Source organism: Lonchura striata, unplaced genomic scaffold, assembly GCF_046129695.1.
Source record: "Lonchura striata isolate bLonStr1 unplaced genomic scaffold, bLonStr1.mat Scaffold_495, whole genome shotgun sequence".
NCBI lineage: Eukaryota > Metazoa > Chordata > Aves > Passeriformes > Estrildidae > Lonchura > Lonchura striata.
In genome coordinates, this window is record NW_027461178.1 from 11,235 (window position 1) to 26,524 (window position 15,290).

The following is a 15,290-nucleotide window of genomic DNA, read 5'->3' on the forward strand; positions in this document are numbered from 1 at the left end:
CCAAGGATAGGTTGCAAATCACCTCATGCTGCTTCCAGCTCCCTGTGGAAAGTGAGGCTGTGCACAGTCCACCGCCATGTGCTTTCCTTAAAACATCCCTTGCCCCTCCCACAGCCACAAGGAAACTTTTTTTTTGTGTGTCTGTGAGGGGAGGGTGAGGGTGGTCAGGGAGGGAGGAGAAAGTGGAGATAGTCCAAGAAGTATGAATCACTGATTCCTCCTTTCCATGGACTAAGTACAGCACTTTCCCAGAAAGGAGGCAGTGACTCCACTTCAGGAGTTGGCACTGCACAGTTCCAGAAATCCACGCAGTTCCTGGGGTAGCTGTTAACTGCTGAGCAGCTGCTGCAGGTTCTGCACTGACCTGGCTGATTAGTTAATGTTCCAGGGGAGATCCCCAGCTGGTACCTTGGTGTCCAGCAAGGAATGACATCCACGGCCAATCCTGCCCAGCTCCTATGGAACACTGCTCCAGCTGGCCCCAGCGCTGCCTAAGAACCTGCCTGGCTTGACCTTCCCACAGCAAGAAGGGTTAATGGAAAAGCTTTTGTGCTTTAAGACACTTTGAATGGCTTTTATTTTTAGACATTGTAGAAGATACAAAGTGAAAGCCTATTGTTCTTATGGTAAGAGATCTTTACAAAGACATCAATATTTAAAGTAATTAAAAATATCTTAACAAAAGACTTGGCTTAAAAACTTGGCAGTTTAACAAGCACTCCTCCCTTCATCATGTTTTATTCCCATCAGACCAAGGCCGGATTGTGATCCTTGTGTGCTGCAACACAAATAAGAAGTGTTTTAGTTCTGCTCAGTTCAGCCTTCATGCACATAGCTCTGCTGGGCTGGCAGCGAGAGGCCTGCAACCCCCTGGGTCAGCACATTGAAAAAATAATTCTTTTTCCACCCCACAATTATTTGACATCCTTTTTAATCAAGAAGCCTCCTCTGAAATGCTGGTCTCAGGGAAACAGTGATATAGGAACCTCACGCTTGGCAAGAAATCTCTTCCCAGCCTGAGATGGAGCTCCCATCCAACCCACACAGGAGCCTGAGAGTGTGAGCCAAACTCTGTGGGCTTCCACAGGCACCCTGTGGATGCAGGTTCCCAAATCCACCTGTTCTGCTGGTGGAATTCCTACCCCTTGGTGATGGAAGACTCTGCTAAGCAAGAATAGCTGGAAACGGCCCTTGAAAAGTAAACTGGGATGTGCTGAGCCCAGTGACTCTGCTGCAGAGGACATGAGGTGCGGACTGCAACTCACAACCATGCGTGCCTCAAACCTTCCCATGGTGTGACAGGTGAGTGTGCAGGGTACATGAGGTGATCCAGGGTGTAGAGAGGCAAATGTTTTCTTGGAAATGCACAAACAGACGCAGTTTTAGCCAAAGAAGGTAGCTGTGACCTTTATTAGGCTGACCAGTGACAGTGAGCAGAGAAGGCTGTTGAAGTATGACCTCAGTGACCAGGGCTTTGCTTAGGAAAGATTGAACCTTTCTGGTTAATAATTAAACAGCGAGACTGTGGCAGTTCAGGCCCAGGGGCTGAAATGCAGGCAGCCCACTCCAGGGACGTATCCCTGACAGCACTGCTGCAGCCCAACTGAAATGAACAACTTGCTCCTTCCTACAAAAGCTGAAGGACTTAACAAATTTGGGTTTTCTCATTTTTGTCCATCATATGAGAACAAGGACATGAACCACCTCCTTGAGCAGTTGTGGTTGAAGCACACTGTGGGTACCACAACACACCTGGTAGGTGAGGTCTTGGCTGCAGTAATTAGGTGGTTTTAGAAACCAAACACCCCAAAAACTCCTGCCTGCTGTGGAAACTCTGCTTGATTCTCTCATGGCCACATTGTCAATGGGGATGAAACATCCTCTGAGGGTGGGTGAACTGAAAAGATCTCTACAATTAATCAACTCTGTGAACCCTCAGATACATGAACTGTGACTCAGACCTGATCTGCGGGCAGAACTTAAGGCTGGGGTTTTATTGGCTTAACATGAAAGATTAAGTACAACAGCTTCTTCAGCCTCTCTTGGGCTTTCTTTTCCTTGTGCAGGGCTTTAATTTTTAATAGATTAAGATAAAAATATGCAGCTTTGTATTTTCCTTGGTTCTTTGCAAAATAGGTAGTAAGTTACCTGTTCACTCCAGAAAAGAGAACAACACACAGGGTGTTATTCTGCAGGCTCCTATAAAGCTTCTTGATATGGTGGTCTAACTTCTTCACCTTCTTCCTTAAGTCCTGCTCCTGCATAAGAGAATAGAAGGAATAAAATCCCCCATTCATCAGCAATTATATTTCTAAGTGTGTGGGAAGGTGACCTGTGGGATGGCACAGGTGAGGGCAGCAGTGATGCTGCTCCTGCTTGGCAGTGCAGTGGCCCAGCTGCAGGGAGAACCACAGGCCCTGCTCAAATGGCACCATGGCAAAAATGGGAGCTGCACCTCCAGAGCTCTCAGCTAGAGCTCTTCTTTCCTGTGCAGCCACACAGCCACTCACCTCTCCCTGTGACTCCTCTGCCCTGTCAGCTCTCCAGTGCCAGGCTTCAGTTCCTGGGCAGCACCACCCACTGCCCTGTGCAGCTATCTGGTTTTAACATTGTGCAGTGCCCTGCAAACACCACGTTATCTTGTGTGGTATTATCTCTCAAACTGCTCTGTGGGAACTGATCCTTGGCAGCTCCCTTGCTCCAGCACAAGGAGACCCTTCTGTCACAAGCAGCTCTGCACCTCAGTCAGCTCAAAGTTACCTCTCCAGGTTCCCAGGGCAGTCCCTCCTCACTAAGTGCAACCAACATCAGCAGAGCCTCACACTCACAGAGTCAGACAGCTGCTCCATTTTCTCATAGAAGATGTGCTTTCCTTGCTTCCCATTGCTGTGATTCATTTGCCAAATCCATCTCCAGAGGTGACCTGGAGCAAGGGCATTCCTACTTCTTAGCTCACTACCCTTCATGGTCCATCCATTTATGGCTTCAAGGGCATCCACAGCACTCTGGGTTTTCTGGAATTCTGAAACACAAAGAGAAGGGAACGTGGTTTGGCAATGCTATTGCTGCCCTCCTTGGCACCTGCAAGGCAGGGCTAAAGGTGTGGAGCAGGAGGGAGATGAGAAACAAATCACTGCAGCAAGCAGATTCTCATCTTGCTACAGATAAACATCAGACTAGAAATGCCAGTTGGCTGCAGCAGCACTCATTGAGCTGTTCTCACCTTTCAGAGGTGATTACTGGGCTGTGTGCAGCTGCACAGTAGCCACCCCTTACGTGGAAGTATTGTAGCCCATTAGTTACCCTGGAATTTTTCTAAGTAAATGTCTGGGGTTTTTTTAAGCAGATGTTTTTTTCCTCTTGAATATTTAGCTGTGAAGTGCTTCTCCAAACAATATGTGCTTTCACTGGAGCATTTTAAATACCATCCCTTTGAGCCTACCTGGTTTTCAGTAGCTCTTGCTGTGTCTGTGCAAAGTCCCAAGGGCTGCTGAATGAGCTTATTTGAAGGAAATATGCAGGCTGTGTGTGAAGCTACTTACTGAGGAAACAGCAGTTCCTGTGCTTTCCACTCTGAAGATCCTTTGGCAGGAACAGCGTTTCCAGGTCTTTCAACTGGCTGAATTCTTCTTGCAAGTCTGTCTCTGTTAAAGACTTCTTTAGGCCAGCCACATAAATCACACCTTCATTTTCTACATCCAGTTCTAATTCCTTAATCAGAACATTGCAGTCCAGCATTGCTGCAGTGACTGGTCTCTGGACCTGGGGTGGATGCAGCAGGAATAAAAAGCATGTCAGCCTACACTGCTCTGTGTTCTAAGCTTCTACTTTAAAGTATTTTTCTCCCATTACCAAAAGTAGGCAGGTCATTTTCCATCACTTGAAATAAATATGACTAATGAAGGCCAACTTAATTAGTCATGATAAAGGGAGATTATATTTATAATGCAGAAACACTACAAAACTAAAATGCCATACTCTATATAGCCCTGTTACTTGGATCTGCCTTTTCAAGCTGCAGCTGGAGGCCAGAACTCTTTTTAACTCCCTTCTGCTGACAGGCAGAAAGGAAAAAAAGAGGGATCTAGCCACTTCCTTTCTGCCAGTGGCCCTGAATTGTGCAGGGACAGGGAGATTGTAACAGTACAAGCATTTGCCCAGACACACTGCTGTGATGTTTCAGATGTATTGGAGGCTGTGCCTGGGCTGAACATAACTTTTGCTGTTTGCCTTTACCTTAATGCAGGATCCTGCTACCTCAGCTCCATTCAGGCTTTCCACAGCAAGCTGGGCAGCTTCCAGCACTTCGTATTGGATACAGACATATGGCTTGAAATAGCAGAGTAAGATACTTCAGATTTATCAGTGAGAAACATTGGCCCTCCCTTTTAAAAAGTCAGGTCTCAATATTAAGTTTTGCTTTCTTTTAAAACTAGAATAATATAAAAAAGTTTGAGGGTAAGATATTTAATACTCCATATACTCTACCTGTTTAAAAACCCCTTCAATTAACTCATCAATTAGTACTAGCCTTTTTTTCTCCTTTGGCTATTAAAGGCCTTAACACATCAGCTCTCTTTAGAAGAATCACCTCAGCTTCCCCAGCACTCAAAGTCCTCTGAGCAGCACATGAACTGCACTTGTTCCCATCATTGTGTGGAGTAGCTCTTCAGGTACCCTGAATGATTGTAGTTGATGACTAAACTACCACAAAAAAACCTCTAAACAGAATAAGTGGTATTTCTTTGGTTCTAATCCATAACTTTCCAAGAGTTTACTCAGACCTTCCAGGCCTGCCAGCAACCTTTGAGTGCTCCTCACCTGGAATGTTTCAGTTACCACTGTAAGGGACTGGATTGGTCCACACCTCCCAAATTCTTTCTTCACAGACTTCATGCAAAAGTTTTCTTCAAAAGGACCTGCGTAAATTGTCAGCATGTCAGTCAGCTTGCTTCTCACCTGTTGGAACACAGATTAGAGAAGGCACTTCACAGAGCAAAGGAACTAACTACTCAGTGCCTCCTGATAAATCACATCTTTCTACAAGCTCAGCATGAAGACTATTATCAAACAAAAAATAATACCTTTTCATGAAGTCCAGCATGAAGGTGAGATGCAAAGTACTCTGGACCCAAACTGAACTGGATGATACTGAATTTGGACAGGGGAACATCTTCCAAGGCTCTCTGAAGGATCTGGAGGGACAAGAGCAAACAAGGTTCAAAGAGGTACAAGACAATTGTACTGCAGAGGATCAAAAACAAGGCTATTGAATTTAACTCCCAACTTTAATTTTCATTATTGTCCAAGAAAGTCCTCAGGCAAAAATTCTTTGGTGAGTCATGAAAGGATGCAGAGGATCAAAGCTCACTTCGGAAATGCTCAAATGGATTTAGCTAACCTGGTATTAACACTATTGCTAACAGTACTGTCAGTCAGCTTTTAAAATAGGACTCGTCTACCCACTCCCAGAATAAGAACAACTTTGAACTATTTTGATGCTTAGACCAACCCACTCTAAGTCCATTCACCTGTTTGTTTGAAGTGTTCAGGTTACTCTGACACAGGCCAGAAGAGTCTAATCCCTGTCTGCCCAAAAGGAGGGGTTTTTGGCCAGTCACCTGCAGACAATCTAAAAAACTAGCAGAGAGAAGTACATTGTGAATCATAATACTTTTCAGTATGGGGAATAAAAACTTTCAAGAAATCCTTGTCAGAGAATTACAATGCAGTTAAGAAATTTGAAAGAATATTCTTGTCTACAACATCAAAAGAAGCCTAGGAAATACTCTGTGAAATTTAAGATGAAACTGTTTAAAAGTTTTTCAGCACTATGCTACAATTATTTGTGTCTGTCTGAAAATCCTGATGGCTGCTGAAAAACATAAGGTACTTGTTTGATTTTACCGAGGATTCAACTGAAGGAAAAACAGACATATTTGAGAATCTTATTACCATGGTTTGGATAATGGTGGAGGCTCATTCAGCTGTTCCTGGAACCCACATCCTTGTAGCACAGCTTTGTTCTGTGAGACCTCAGCCAGTTTTTCAGCTGTCAGAAGCATCTCCAAGTTTAGTTCTGCTACCTTGAGGAAGGAAGAAGATTATTAGCTGGCTTTCATCTCATCAGCTAATTGTAGCTGACAAAAAGCCTGTGCTTTCCCTGTGAGTCACGTAGGCACACTCCAGCAGTGAAGAAACATGGACATTAATTTCTTGCCTTATTATTTTCTGTTGTCATTTTCAAGCATGCAGCACGCAAAGCATCAACAGGCAGTCATTTCCAAAAATGTTCTCTCAGAAATCAACAACACAAGGGACTCATAAAACCAGCTGAATCACTACCACAACACACAAGGTCTCTGTCTTCTTTGATCTAGAAAAATTACAGGCATTCCTGCAGGCTGGAAATGTCTCAGTCCTTTACCCAGGGCCCCTCTTCAGGATCAGCAGCAATGCTGGCTGATGTCAATGAGTACTGAGCACTGGCAGTGCCCAGGTTATTCAGGTACTTGGATACAGGCTGGAAGTAAGAGGCTGTCAAAACTGGGCCCTCTATCACAGCTCCATTTTCTCTTTTAAATCAACAGGAGGATGGGATGCTTTTCTTTGAAAGCACAACATTATGTTCTGTAGTTTAGGACAGAAATCTCAACTAGATATAAATACCTTTGTTGGTCCTTGCTCAATGAAGAATTGAGCTAACTCCAATGCAGCTCTGGCATCTTCTGTAGGATCATGCCCAAGCTTCTGTTCACACTGAATCTCTTTCCTAGGGCATCAAAATTAGGTGTACAGCAGGTTATCTGTTTTTCCACACTGACCAACATCCTGTCTTTTCTAAACTGTGTCCTTTTCGGGCAAAAGAGCTTTCCCCTCTCCAAAAAGGATTTCAGTTCTGTGCAGCAGCATTCTTATGAAATATTCCCAAAAGTTACTGCAAGAAATGTTTTTGCAATGTTGAGCAAAATGGTTTATGGAATTTACAGAAACACAGAATCACCAGGTTGAAAGAGATCTTCAAGATCATAAAATCCAACCCAGCCTTAACACCTCAACTAAACCATGGCACCAAGTGCCACATCCAGTCTTGATTTAAACACATCCAGAGATGGTGACTCCACCACCTCCCTGGGCATTCCAGAACTTTATCACTCTTTCTGTAAAAAACTTTTTCCTAAGATCCAACCTATATTTCTCCTGGCACAGCTTAAAACTGTATCCTCTGGTTCTGTCAGTGCTGCCTGGAGAAAGAGCCCAACCCCACCTGAGCACAGCCACCTTTCAGGAGCTGTAGAGAGTGATAAGGTCACCCCTGAGTCTCCTTTTCTCCAGGCTGAGCACCCCCAGCTCCCTCAGTCGTTCCTCACAGGGTTCGTGTTCCCAGCCTCTCTCCAGCCTTGTTGCCTCCCCTGGATGCGCTCAAGCATCTCAATGTCCTTCCCAAATTGAGGGGCCAGAAGTGGACACAGCACTCGAGGAGAGGCCTCACCAGTGCTGAGTACAGGGGAAATCTGATAGAAGCAGTGCTCATACTTGCTACTCTGATGCAAGACTATTTTAAAATTTTACTTCTTTCTTGACCAATGGCCCAACTCACAATTTGCACACAGAGAGGAAGGCAGCCTCCAGTTCAGTGAAGTTTGGCACTGAAGAGTATGACCATTCACTGTGAGCATGGGGAGAACTGGCTCGCTAAGATACTATCCAGTGGTAGCTGATACACTGGGAAATATGATTTAAGTCAGTAAATCAGACTTTCAGGCACTGACCTTTCTTTCTTGCCAACTGAAAGCTCTCATTTATGTGAGCCAGAGTGCTTCTGTTGCTCTACAATTCAATATACCTCTACAGCCCTGCAGGAAGGTGAGTTATGCTGGGACTCAGATCTGGTTGGGTCACAGCATTCTGCTTGCTCAAAGACAAGCCCATTTATTATGCTGCCTGATGTTTCAAGCAGCCAGTAAATTCCTTTTTGCCATGTCTTACTTGCACAACCTGCTCCTTTCTTTTGAATCTTAGTAACAAAATAATAATTCTGATAGTATTAGCAGCAGAGGAAGACCATATGACCCACCATGACAGTTTCTAATCTTTCCCATGACAGTACAGTAATAATCTTACCCTAAAACTGCTTTGGCTAGAAATTTTAGCTTATATCTTCGACCTTCACTTCTGGCAAAAAGCAGTGAAGTATCAATAACACTGGGGTGGATCATCTGCAGGAGAAAAATCATCACCACTTTAGTTAAAGAGCAGCAGACATATAGAACTGGACAGTAGCTCCATAATTTTCTGTGCCCCTGGCTTTTCATTTCATTTGCTAGTTTCTTCCTGACAGATATCTCATTCACAAGAGAGCAAAAGGAAAAATGAAACAAGTCCAACTTCCCTTTCTATTTCCCACTCCAGTGGGAAGATCTAGCTAGAATTGGTTAGAAAGATTAATTATGATTCAAGCATTTTAGATTGGTTAAATTACCCACAGAAAGGACTTCAGTTCTCCCCATGACATAGCTAGCAGAAGCATCTGGCTGAAGCAGGGGGTAAAGCTGCATTTGCAACAATAACTGTATTTGGACAGACTTCTCTCTTTTGGGTTCTGAACAGCCCCTTGCAAATTTTATAGCTGTAAGGAGAGTTCTTGATTTTTAAATCCCTACAGACATGGGGCTATTCATAATAAAAAGCAATTAACAAGTGTTCATTAATAAAAAGAGCAATCGTTAAAGAGTATTCAGGTGTGAAATGAGTAACACAGGATCAGGAAAAACAGTCTTAAAAACATACTCACTTCCAAAGCCTGAAGATCAGAATTTAAAGAATGGCCCACCAATACTGCATCATGGGGAAGCATTTTTTTTAGCCTGGTTTGGATGTCTGACAGTCTTGTCTTCACTGGAAGGAGCATTTTCTTTGTGATTCCTGAGAATCTTCAAAACAAAAGTTGGGTGAGTTAAAAGCAATACATTTGCAACAGTGTATGCTGGAAAACATTACAAGGAGGTCCTGTAAAAAATATGAACTCAGTGTAGCTAATCACAGAATGCTATTTACTGTTTTCTGTTCCAACATCAGAGGATATACTGCAGCTAAACTTCTAAGAGTGCTGCAACATCTGTTTCAAAAGTTTATTTCTCCCAGGTGTTCTTAAGTAATACAGTTGGCATAAGATAGCACAGGTAAGGAAATACTACAAGTCTGATGGTGGAAGGAGATGCTTCCACCACCAAGTAACCTGAGGGGACATTACCTCTTGGATAAAGGCAGGTGAAGTTTTGAAGAAGACAAGCCTTCAGTTTTGCCTGCTTTTGTTATAATCCTGAGCCCCACCCTAAAGGTGTGTAAAAGCTCTATGCATTTTTTACATATGAGCAAATTTAGCTATGGACTCCATCTTATTTTATAACCATGAGTGAAGAGTAACTTGTACTGTGTGTCATTGATTTGTAACAGAACTTTCCCATGGACACTGCAGAATGGCAATGGTTCTGCCTGGCAGCCCCACAGGCACTGTGCAGCACATTGTACACATAATGTTGGTCACTTTAGTCACATAGCAAGATCTGTATTCCTAACACTGAGGGAAATGCAGCAGGCATCTGTGCAAACCAAGAGGTTTCTGAAAGGTCCTGTGTAACAGGCTGAATTGGAAAGGGCTGCAGCTCTGACAGACCAAGAGATAAGAACGGTTTGTGCAAGTGACCTGGTGCGGTAGTTCACCACTGTGCTCTCAGGTTTGACCAGCTCATTCAGCAGGCACTGACCCCGTGCATCCACCAAAGACACACGGGTGACTTCGTTCCCTTTGGCAGTCAGGCACTGTCAGGAAGAAGCAGAGGCAGTTGTTGAATCAGCACGATGCTGCCACTCAAAAACCTTAACCAACAACTGCTTTGGCTACAGCAGCATCACTGCAAAGGAGTTCCTTGACTTAGAGATCTACCACTCACAGCTGGCGGGTTTATACTCTACTGTGCTTCATTTTAATTGTTAAATGTGTACTGTAAGCACACCAAACACACAGGCAAGCACAGCACAGCAAAGCATTGTAAATAAATGCTGATTTCACAGAATCTGTGCTCTGCACTGCAAAAGTGCCACTGACAGCACCAGCCCCAGAGACACTGTACAGTTTAAAGGCAGAGCCCATATTGTATCAATAGTTACTCAATGCTGATGCCAAACGGGCATCTCTGCAAGGCTAAAACTGCACTAAAGGAGGACTCTTCACCACAGCAGCTGCCAAAGGAACTGTTATGGCTAAAGGAAAGATGTGTGACAGGGAAGTATCTTTCCTTTCCCAAACCTTGGAGAGAGCTGAGGAGGAATTCCACAGCAATCTCATGGGTATTTGCAGCATTGCTGACAGGCCTGGCAGATCCAGCTGCTGCCTGGGGAGCCAACAGAACTGAGCTTTCTGCTCAGGATATTATTTCTGTCTCATAGCCAAAAGCACTGCTGGGGCCTCTCCATGGCTGCATTAGCACTGGTACCATCAAAGAAGGGACTGGCAGCAGATATTAAGATATCAGAAGTGATTTAACAAATATACAGAGTGCTTGGCTTACTTGGGAACAGCTGATAAGAGCTGGGTGCCTGACCCTATTTTCTAAGGTCACACACACTGATTTTTACCATTTCACAATCCAGACCAAAGAGGGGGCTATTGTCTGTCCTCTGCTGATCACATTCTGTCGAGATGTAGCCCTTGCATCCAGGGGAACCTGGACAGAAAACACACCCAGGAATAAGAAAAAGACCTTTCTTTTACAATTCATATGACAAAATGTATCACTAAACTGTCAAAACTAAAACCAACCCCTAGCACAACAAAACAGCTCTCACTCAAAAACTGACCTTCTATGGGATAGTCATTTTTTTTCTGCTCTTCTAAAGTTAGAGTATAGCTTGTAAGGCCTTGTTTTTTTTCTCCATATCTCTGAATGATGGGATCACATTGCAAGTCTGAGCTTTTAGTAATGCATTCACTGCTGGTGGAAGTCAAGCCTGTAAAATACAGAAGCATCATATCAACACTTAGAGGCTGCACCATTCCAAATCACTACCAGGAACAATAGACTGGAGAGAAAGGGTCAGAGAAAAAGAGTCTTCTCAGCTCAAACCTAATTTATATCTGTCTCTTAGATTAGATACATCTTAGAAGGGGTAGTAAAGCAGCAGGGATTGGGATTCAATATGTTAAAACTTTCTCTCATTTTACATTCACTTTGACAATCAGCCCAAAATGAGTTACTGAACTACTCAGGGTAAAAAGTCTCATGGTTCAAGCCATTGTATGCTCCTTTCTAAACAAGTTTACCATGGCAGCACACTGGGATTGCAGGGGATGCAAAGTCATAAATTTCTGTTCAAAGTGAGTCACTGTCTTGAAAGAGAAAATGCAAACCCAAACAAAATACCTTGTGGAATGTTTTGAGGTTTCAGGTTTGTTCCTTCTCCAAACAGGCTGACTGGGAAGTTAGCAGAAGGTGCTAATGTGAATCTCTGAAAAAAGAAAATGTGAAAACATGTTAGTGACTTTGAAAGACAGGCAAAAACAAGAAGAAAACGAGGCATTCATTAATCCCCAAACCAGCCAAATTCAAAGAAGACTGAAAAAATAAATAGTGGAAATACATTTGGTGTTTTATCAAGTAGACAAACCCAACACAAATCAAACTTGCTCCAATGAGGGATGATACAGGATTCTTTGTACTACAGAACAGATCTGCCTTGCATGATATGATCAAGCAGGCAAATCTCAAGACCTTCTTTGATAGAAACTAAAGCTAGTTCCAGTCTTTCCAGTTAAGTTGTAATTTACATTTGCTGCAGTTCAGGAAGAACTCTCTAGAAGCTTAAATTCAAGTCCTTCTTTCTTTCTATCTTTCAAAAATGTTGCTTGTAAGTCTGAAAATTAAAATTATTTTGATAATCTCTTTGGGAAATGGGAGAAACTTGACATAACGTGCAAATAATATAAGTGGTATTTTTCAACCAGTGGGACTACCATAATTCTATTGAGAGTCTCCTCACTCAGAGTAAATTCCAAATTATTGAAATTGTTCCAAGATATTTATAATCTAATTGGCATCCTGTAGTTGCAGGATACATAACCATCAGAGGAGTGAAACATCAACAAGTATTTCACCTGGTAAGGCTTCAAAGACATACATGTAGAAATCCTGTTCCTAATATCAAAGCCCTCTCCTTTGTTCTGAGCTGACAACTGCTGCAAACAGACCCTCTCACTTGCTGTTAAGGATGGCCACATCCTTGGACAAGGCAGTAATTCCACTGCAGCCATTATCCTTGGGCTGTGGTTTCAGGGCTGGAAGAAGTTTAGAAGACAACGATGCAGTCTGGGGACTTACATGGCGGAACACTTTCCTGAGGTGTTTGAACTGTAAATAGAATCTGTAGAAATGGAGTTGGCTCATTTCATGTAGAACAACAACCACAACCCCAGCCAGGTGGTTTTGGTGAGATATACGGCACCAGCTGCAGTTAAAAAAGAGCAATAATTAAAAAAAAAAAAACCAAACAAACCAAAACCATAAAAATCAAAGCAAAACCATTATCAAGCACTCTTAAAAAAAATGTTGGAACCCGCCCAGCTTTTAAGTCAGTAAATGGCAAAGTGCCAAATGACTTCAATAAGAAAAGGCTTTATAGCTTATCTCAAACAGCCACATATTCCTGGAAGCAACAGAGTACAGGAGACAGGGAAAAAAGTTATTGCAAATTTCTGCTGCATACCATTTCAAGACATGTATACCTCATTCATATACATCAGAATGTGAATATACCAGCAACTTCAATTGTAGCGACATAGTCTGGTGAATTAATGAATCAAAATAAGTTTCACAAAATAATTTTCTATTCACTATTAAAATCTAAAGTGGGGTATTTCCTGCTTTGAGTTTCATCTGAAGATTAATTTCATTCATTTTTGCCATTCAACGTTATAAACCCTCCTCAGTCTTTCCCTTCCAGTTCTGAGAAGTGGCCCAGAGAAAGGGAGAAATGACTAAAATGTTTTTTTTTGTTTTTTTTTTCCTAAAATGCTTTAGAACACTCTGTTTCAATTATATCTAACATGAAATGCATTAATATTTGTGCTAATATTTTAACAGGGTATTTTGTTTCCTCAGTGTGTGGAGCTTCTTCAGTTCCACAGCAGTCATTTAGTTTTTCAAAACTGCATGAAACAAAACTGTGGAGTTGAAGGAGTTCTGCCAGAAGAGGAATTCTGCTTCCTGGCCAAGTCTAACAACAACTGCATCTGCACAATCCAGGCTGCCATTATGGCAATGCCACAGTGAGTGCTCCACAGCCAGCATGGCCAGTACTCCTCCAGGAATACTTTCACACCAGGGAGAACACGAGGCCAGGCTGATTGCAGCTGGGGATGTACCTGGGCTGTGCTGCGCTGTGGCATTTCCCCAGAGCCGCGTATTTCAGCAGCTCATACAGCTGCTCCTGGCTGATTTCGGAGTCTTCACCCAGCAGAGCTGCTGACAAATGACACCACTTTTCCTGTGGAAAGGGAAATGCTGGTAAAGAGAGGTTTCATGTAATCACACCAGCCCATGAAAAAAGAAGGGAAAAGAAACTACTTGGATACAACCAACTACATTTAAAGTAACTCTTGCACTCCTTGTGGGCAACAGTTTCCTTTCAGAACCCACTTTAATAATACATTTACTCAATATTTCAGTAACCCAGTACTCTTAACCCAGTAACCAGTAACCCGGTACTCTTAACTTCAAAGATTTATTTAACAAAGATTAACATAAGCAGATGTATGCAGTAAGGAGACAATTGATATACAAAAGCAATATCTTGGTCTCAACCCTTTCCCCCACTTGCTGCTGTAGAGCTTTAAACATTTGTACAAGTGTTACACACTTTTCTCTATCTACAGTGTGGGATCTGCTCTGCCACAAGGGTTTGCTGACCCCTGCAGGGAAAAATGCTTCAGTAAAATCCAAGGAAGATGCAGAAAGAAAGCACTGTGGAAATTAGGTGGGGACTGTGCCACACAGTTCTAAGTAGCAGTTCTTTAAGCCTAAATGCACAAATTCTTCTAAATGCTAATTAGCAAGTAAATGTGGCATTTTGGTCACCTCCACTGACCAGACGGCCTGTTCCAAAGAACTTCTGTAAAAAATTTCAAGATTTTTTTATTATAGGTGATGGAAAGACACCAAGGCATACAGGGGGAAAAACACCACACAACACCAAAGAATGTAAAACTTCACAGCATGAACAACCACTGGAAGTTCTTATCTTTCACTAACAAGCCATGTGCTATATAATTTGGACAGAGCCTGCCCACATGGGACTGGGCTGATGTACTCTTCAAGACATTTGCACTGGGTAAGGAATTTAAACAGAGGTGACAATGTTCGTGTTTCCAGTGGTTAAGAATCATCTGGCAATAACAGCACAGGCTGGTATAATTGCTAGTGCCTCATCTCTCAGGCTGAGACAAGTAATTACACCGTTGTTTTCAATACTGCCTAATTAAAGCTTTGCAAAAAAAAAAAAAAAAAAAAAAAAAAAAAAAAAAAAGAAAAAAACAAACCCACACAAAGAGCAGAGGTTTTGGTTCACCAAGGAGAGGGTACTGCCAACCACAGGAATTCGTCTCTAACCGGGTACAAGCAGGACTGATCTCACTGGCTGGTTCCACGGGCACTGACTCAGTGTGCCCGGGGTGAGGTGCTCCTGTGGGGCTGCTCTGCATGCTGAGCACACACAACGCTCCTTTCAAGATCGCCTTTGTTTTCGAGAAGATTATATTGGAGAATGTACCTATTTTTTAAATTCCTTACACGTAATGCTGAGCACTCTAAACGAGTTACTTTCCACATCGCTTGGACAACGCTCTCAGGCACGCGGTGGGATCGGACTGGCCACAGCTGCGGGCCAGGGGCTGGGCTCGATGAGCCCTGCGCACAGCTCAGGACACTGTGCTGTCACCTGCGGGCACTGGCTGTGCCCGACCCTCCGCCTACACCGCCGGTGTGCACGGCTTTGCGGAGCTCCCGGCAGCGCCGCCGAGAAGCGCCGTGAGGGACACGGGCCCCGCACCTCGCTGCTCCCGGCTCTCACCTCGGGGCCCGGGCCCGGGCCGCCGCCATCGCCCTTCCGCTTCTTCCGCGGCCCCTCCGCGGCTTCGCCGGGCCGCTTGCGCCCGTTGAGGCGCAGCCCCTCCGCCATGGCCCGCACGGCTCCGGCGGGCTCCGGCGGGCTCCGGCCGCCCCTCACGGCTCCGGCCG

At 43.7% G+C, this 15,290-nt stretch overlaps 1 protein-coding gene across 1 annotated transcript; it reads right to left on the minus strand.

Annotated features, from left to right (window-relative positions):
• Positions 1–545: 545 nt before the first annotated feature.
• LOC110475541 (RNA exonuclease 5) lies at positions 546–15,257 on the minus strand. Its single transcript, XM_021539781.2, has 19 exons — positions 15,124–15,257; positions 13,421–13,542; positions 12,378–12,504; positions 11,424–11,508; positions 10,861–11,010; positions 10,639–10,727; positions 9,707–9,822; positions 8,795–8,933; positions 8,125–8,219; positions 6,670–6,772; positions 5,956–6,086; positions 5,532–5,640; positions 5,085–5,195; positions 4,822–4,959; positions 4,237–4,329; positions 3,543–3,762; positions 2,829–3,022; positions 2,149–2,258; positions 546–778 (listed from the first exon to the last, which is right to left on the minus strand). The coding sequence occupies exons 1-19, from the start codon at positions 15,229–15,231 to the stop codon at positions 709–711; spliced, it is 2,310 nt and encodes a 769-aa protein (XP_021395456.2). The 5' UTR covers positions 15,232–15,257; the 3' UTR covers positions 546–708.
• Positions 15,258–15,290: the final 33 nt, after the last annotated feature.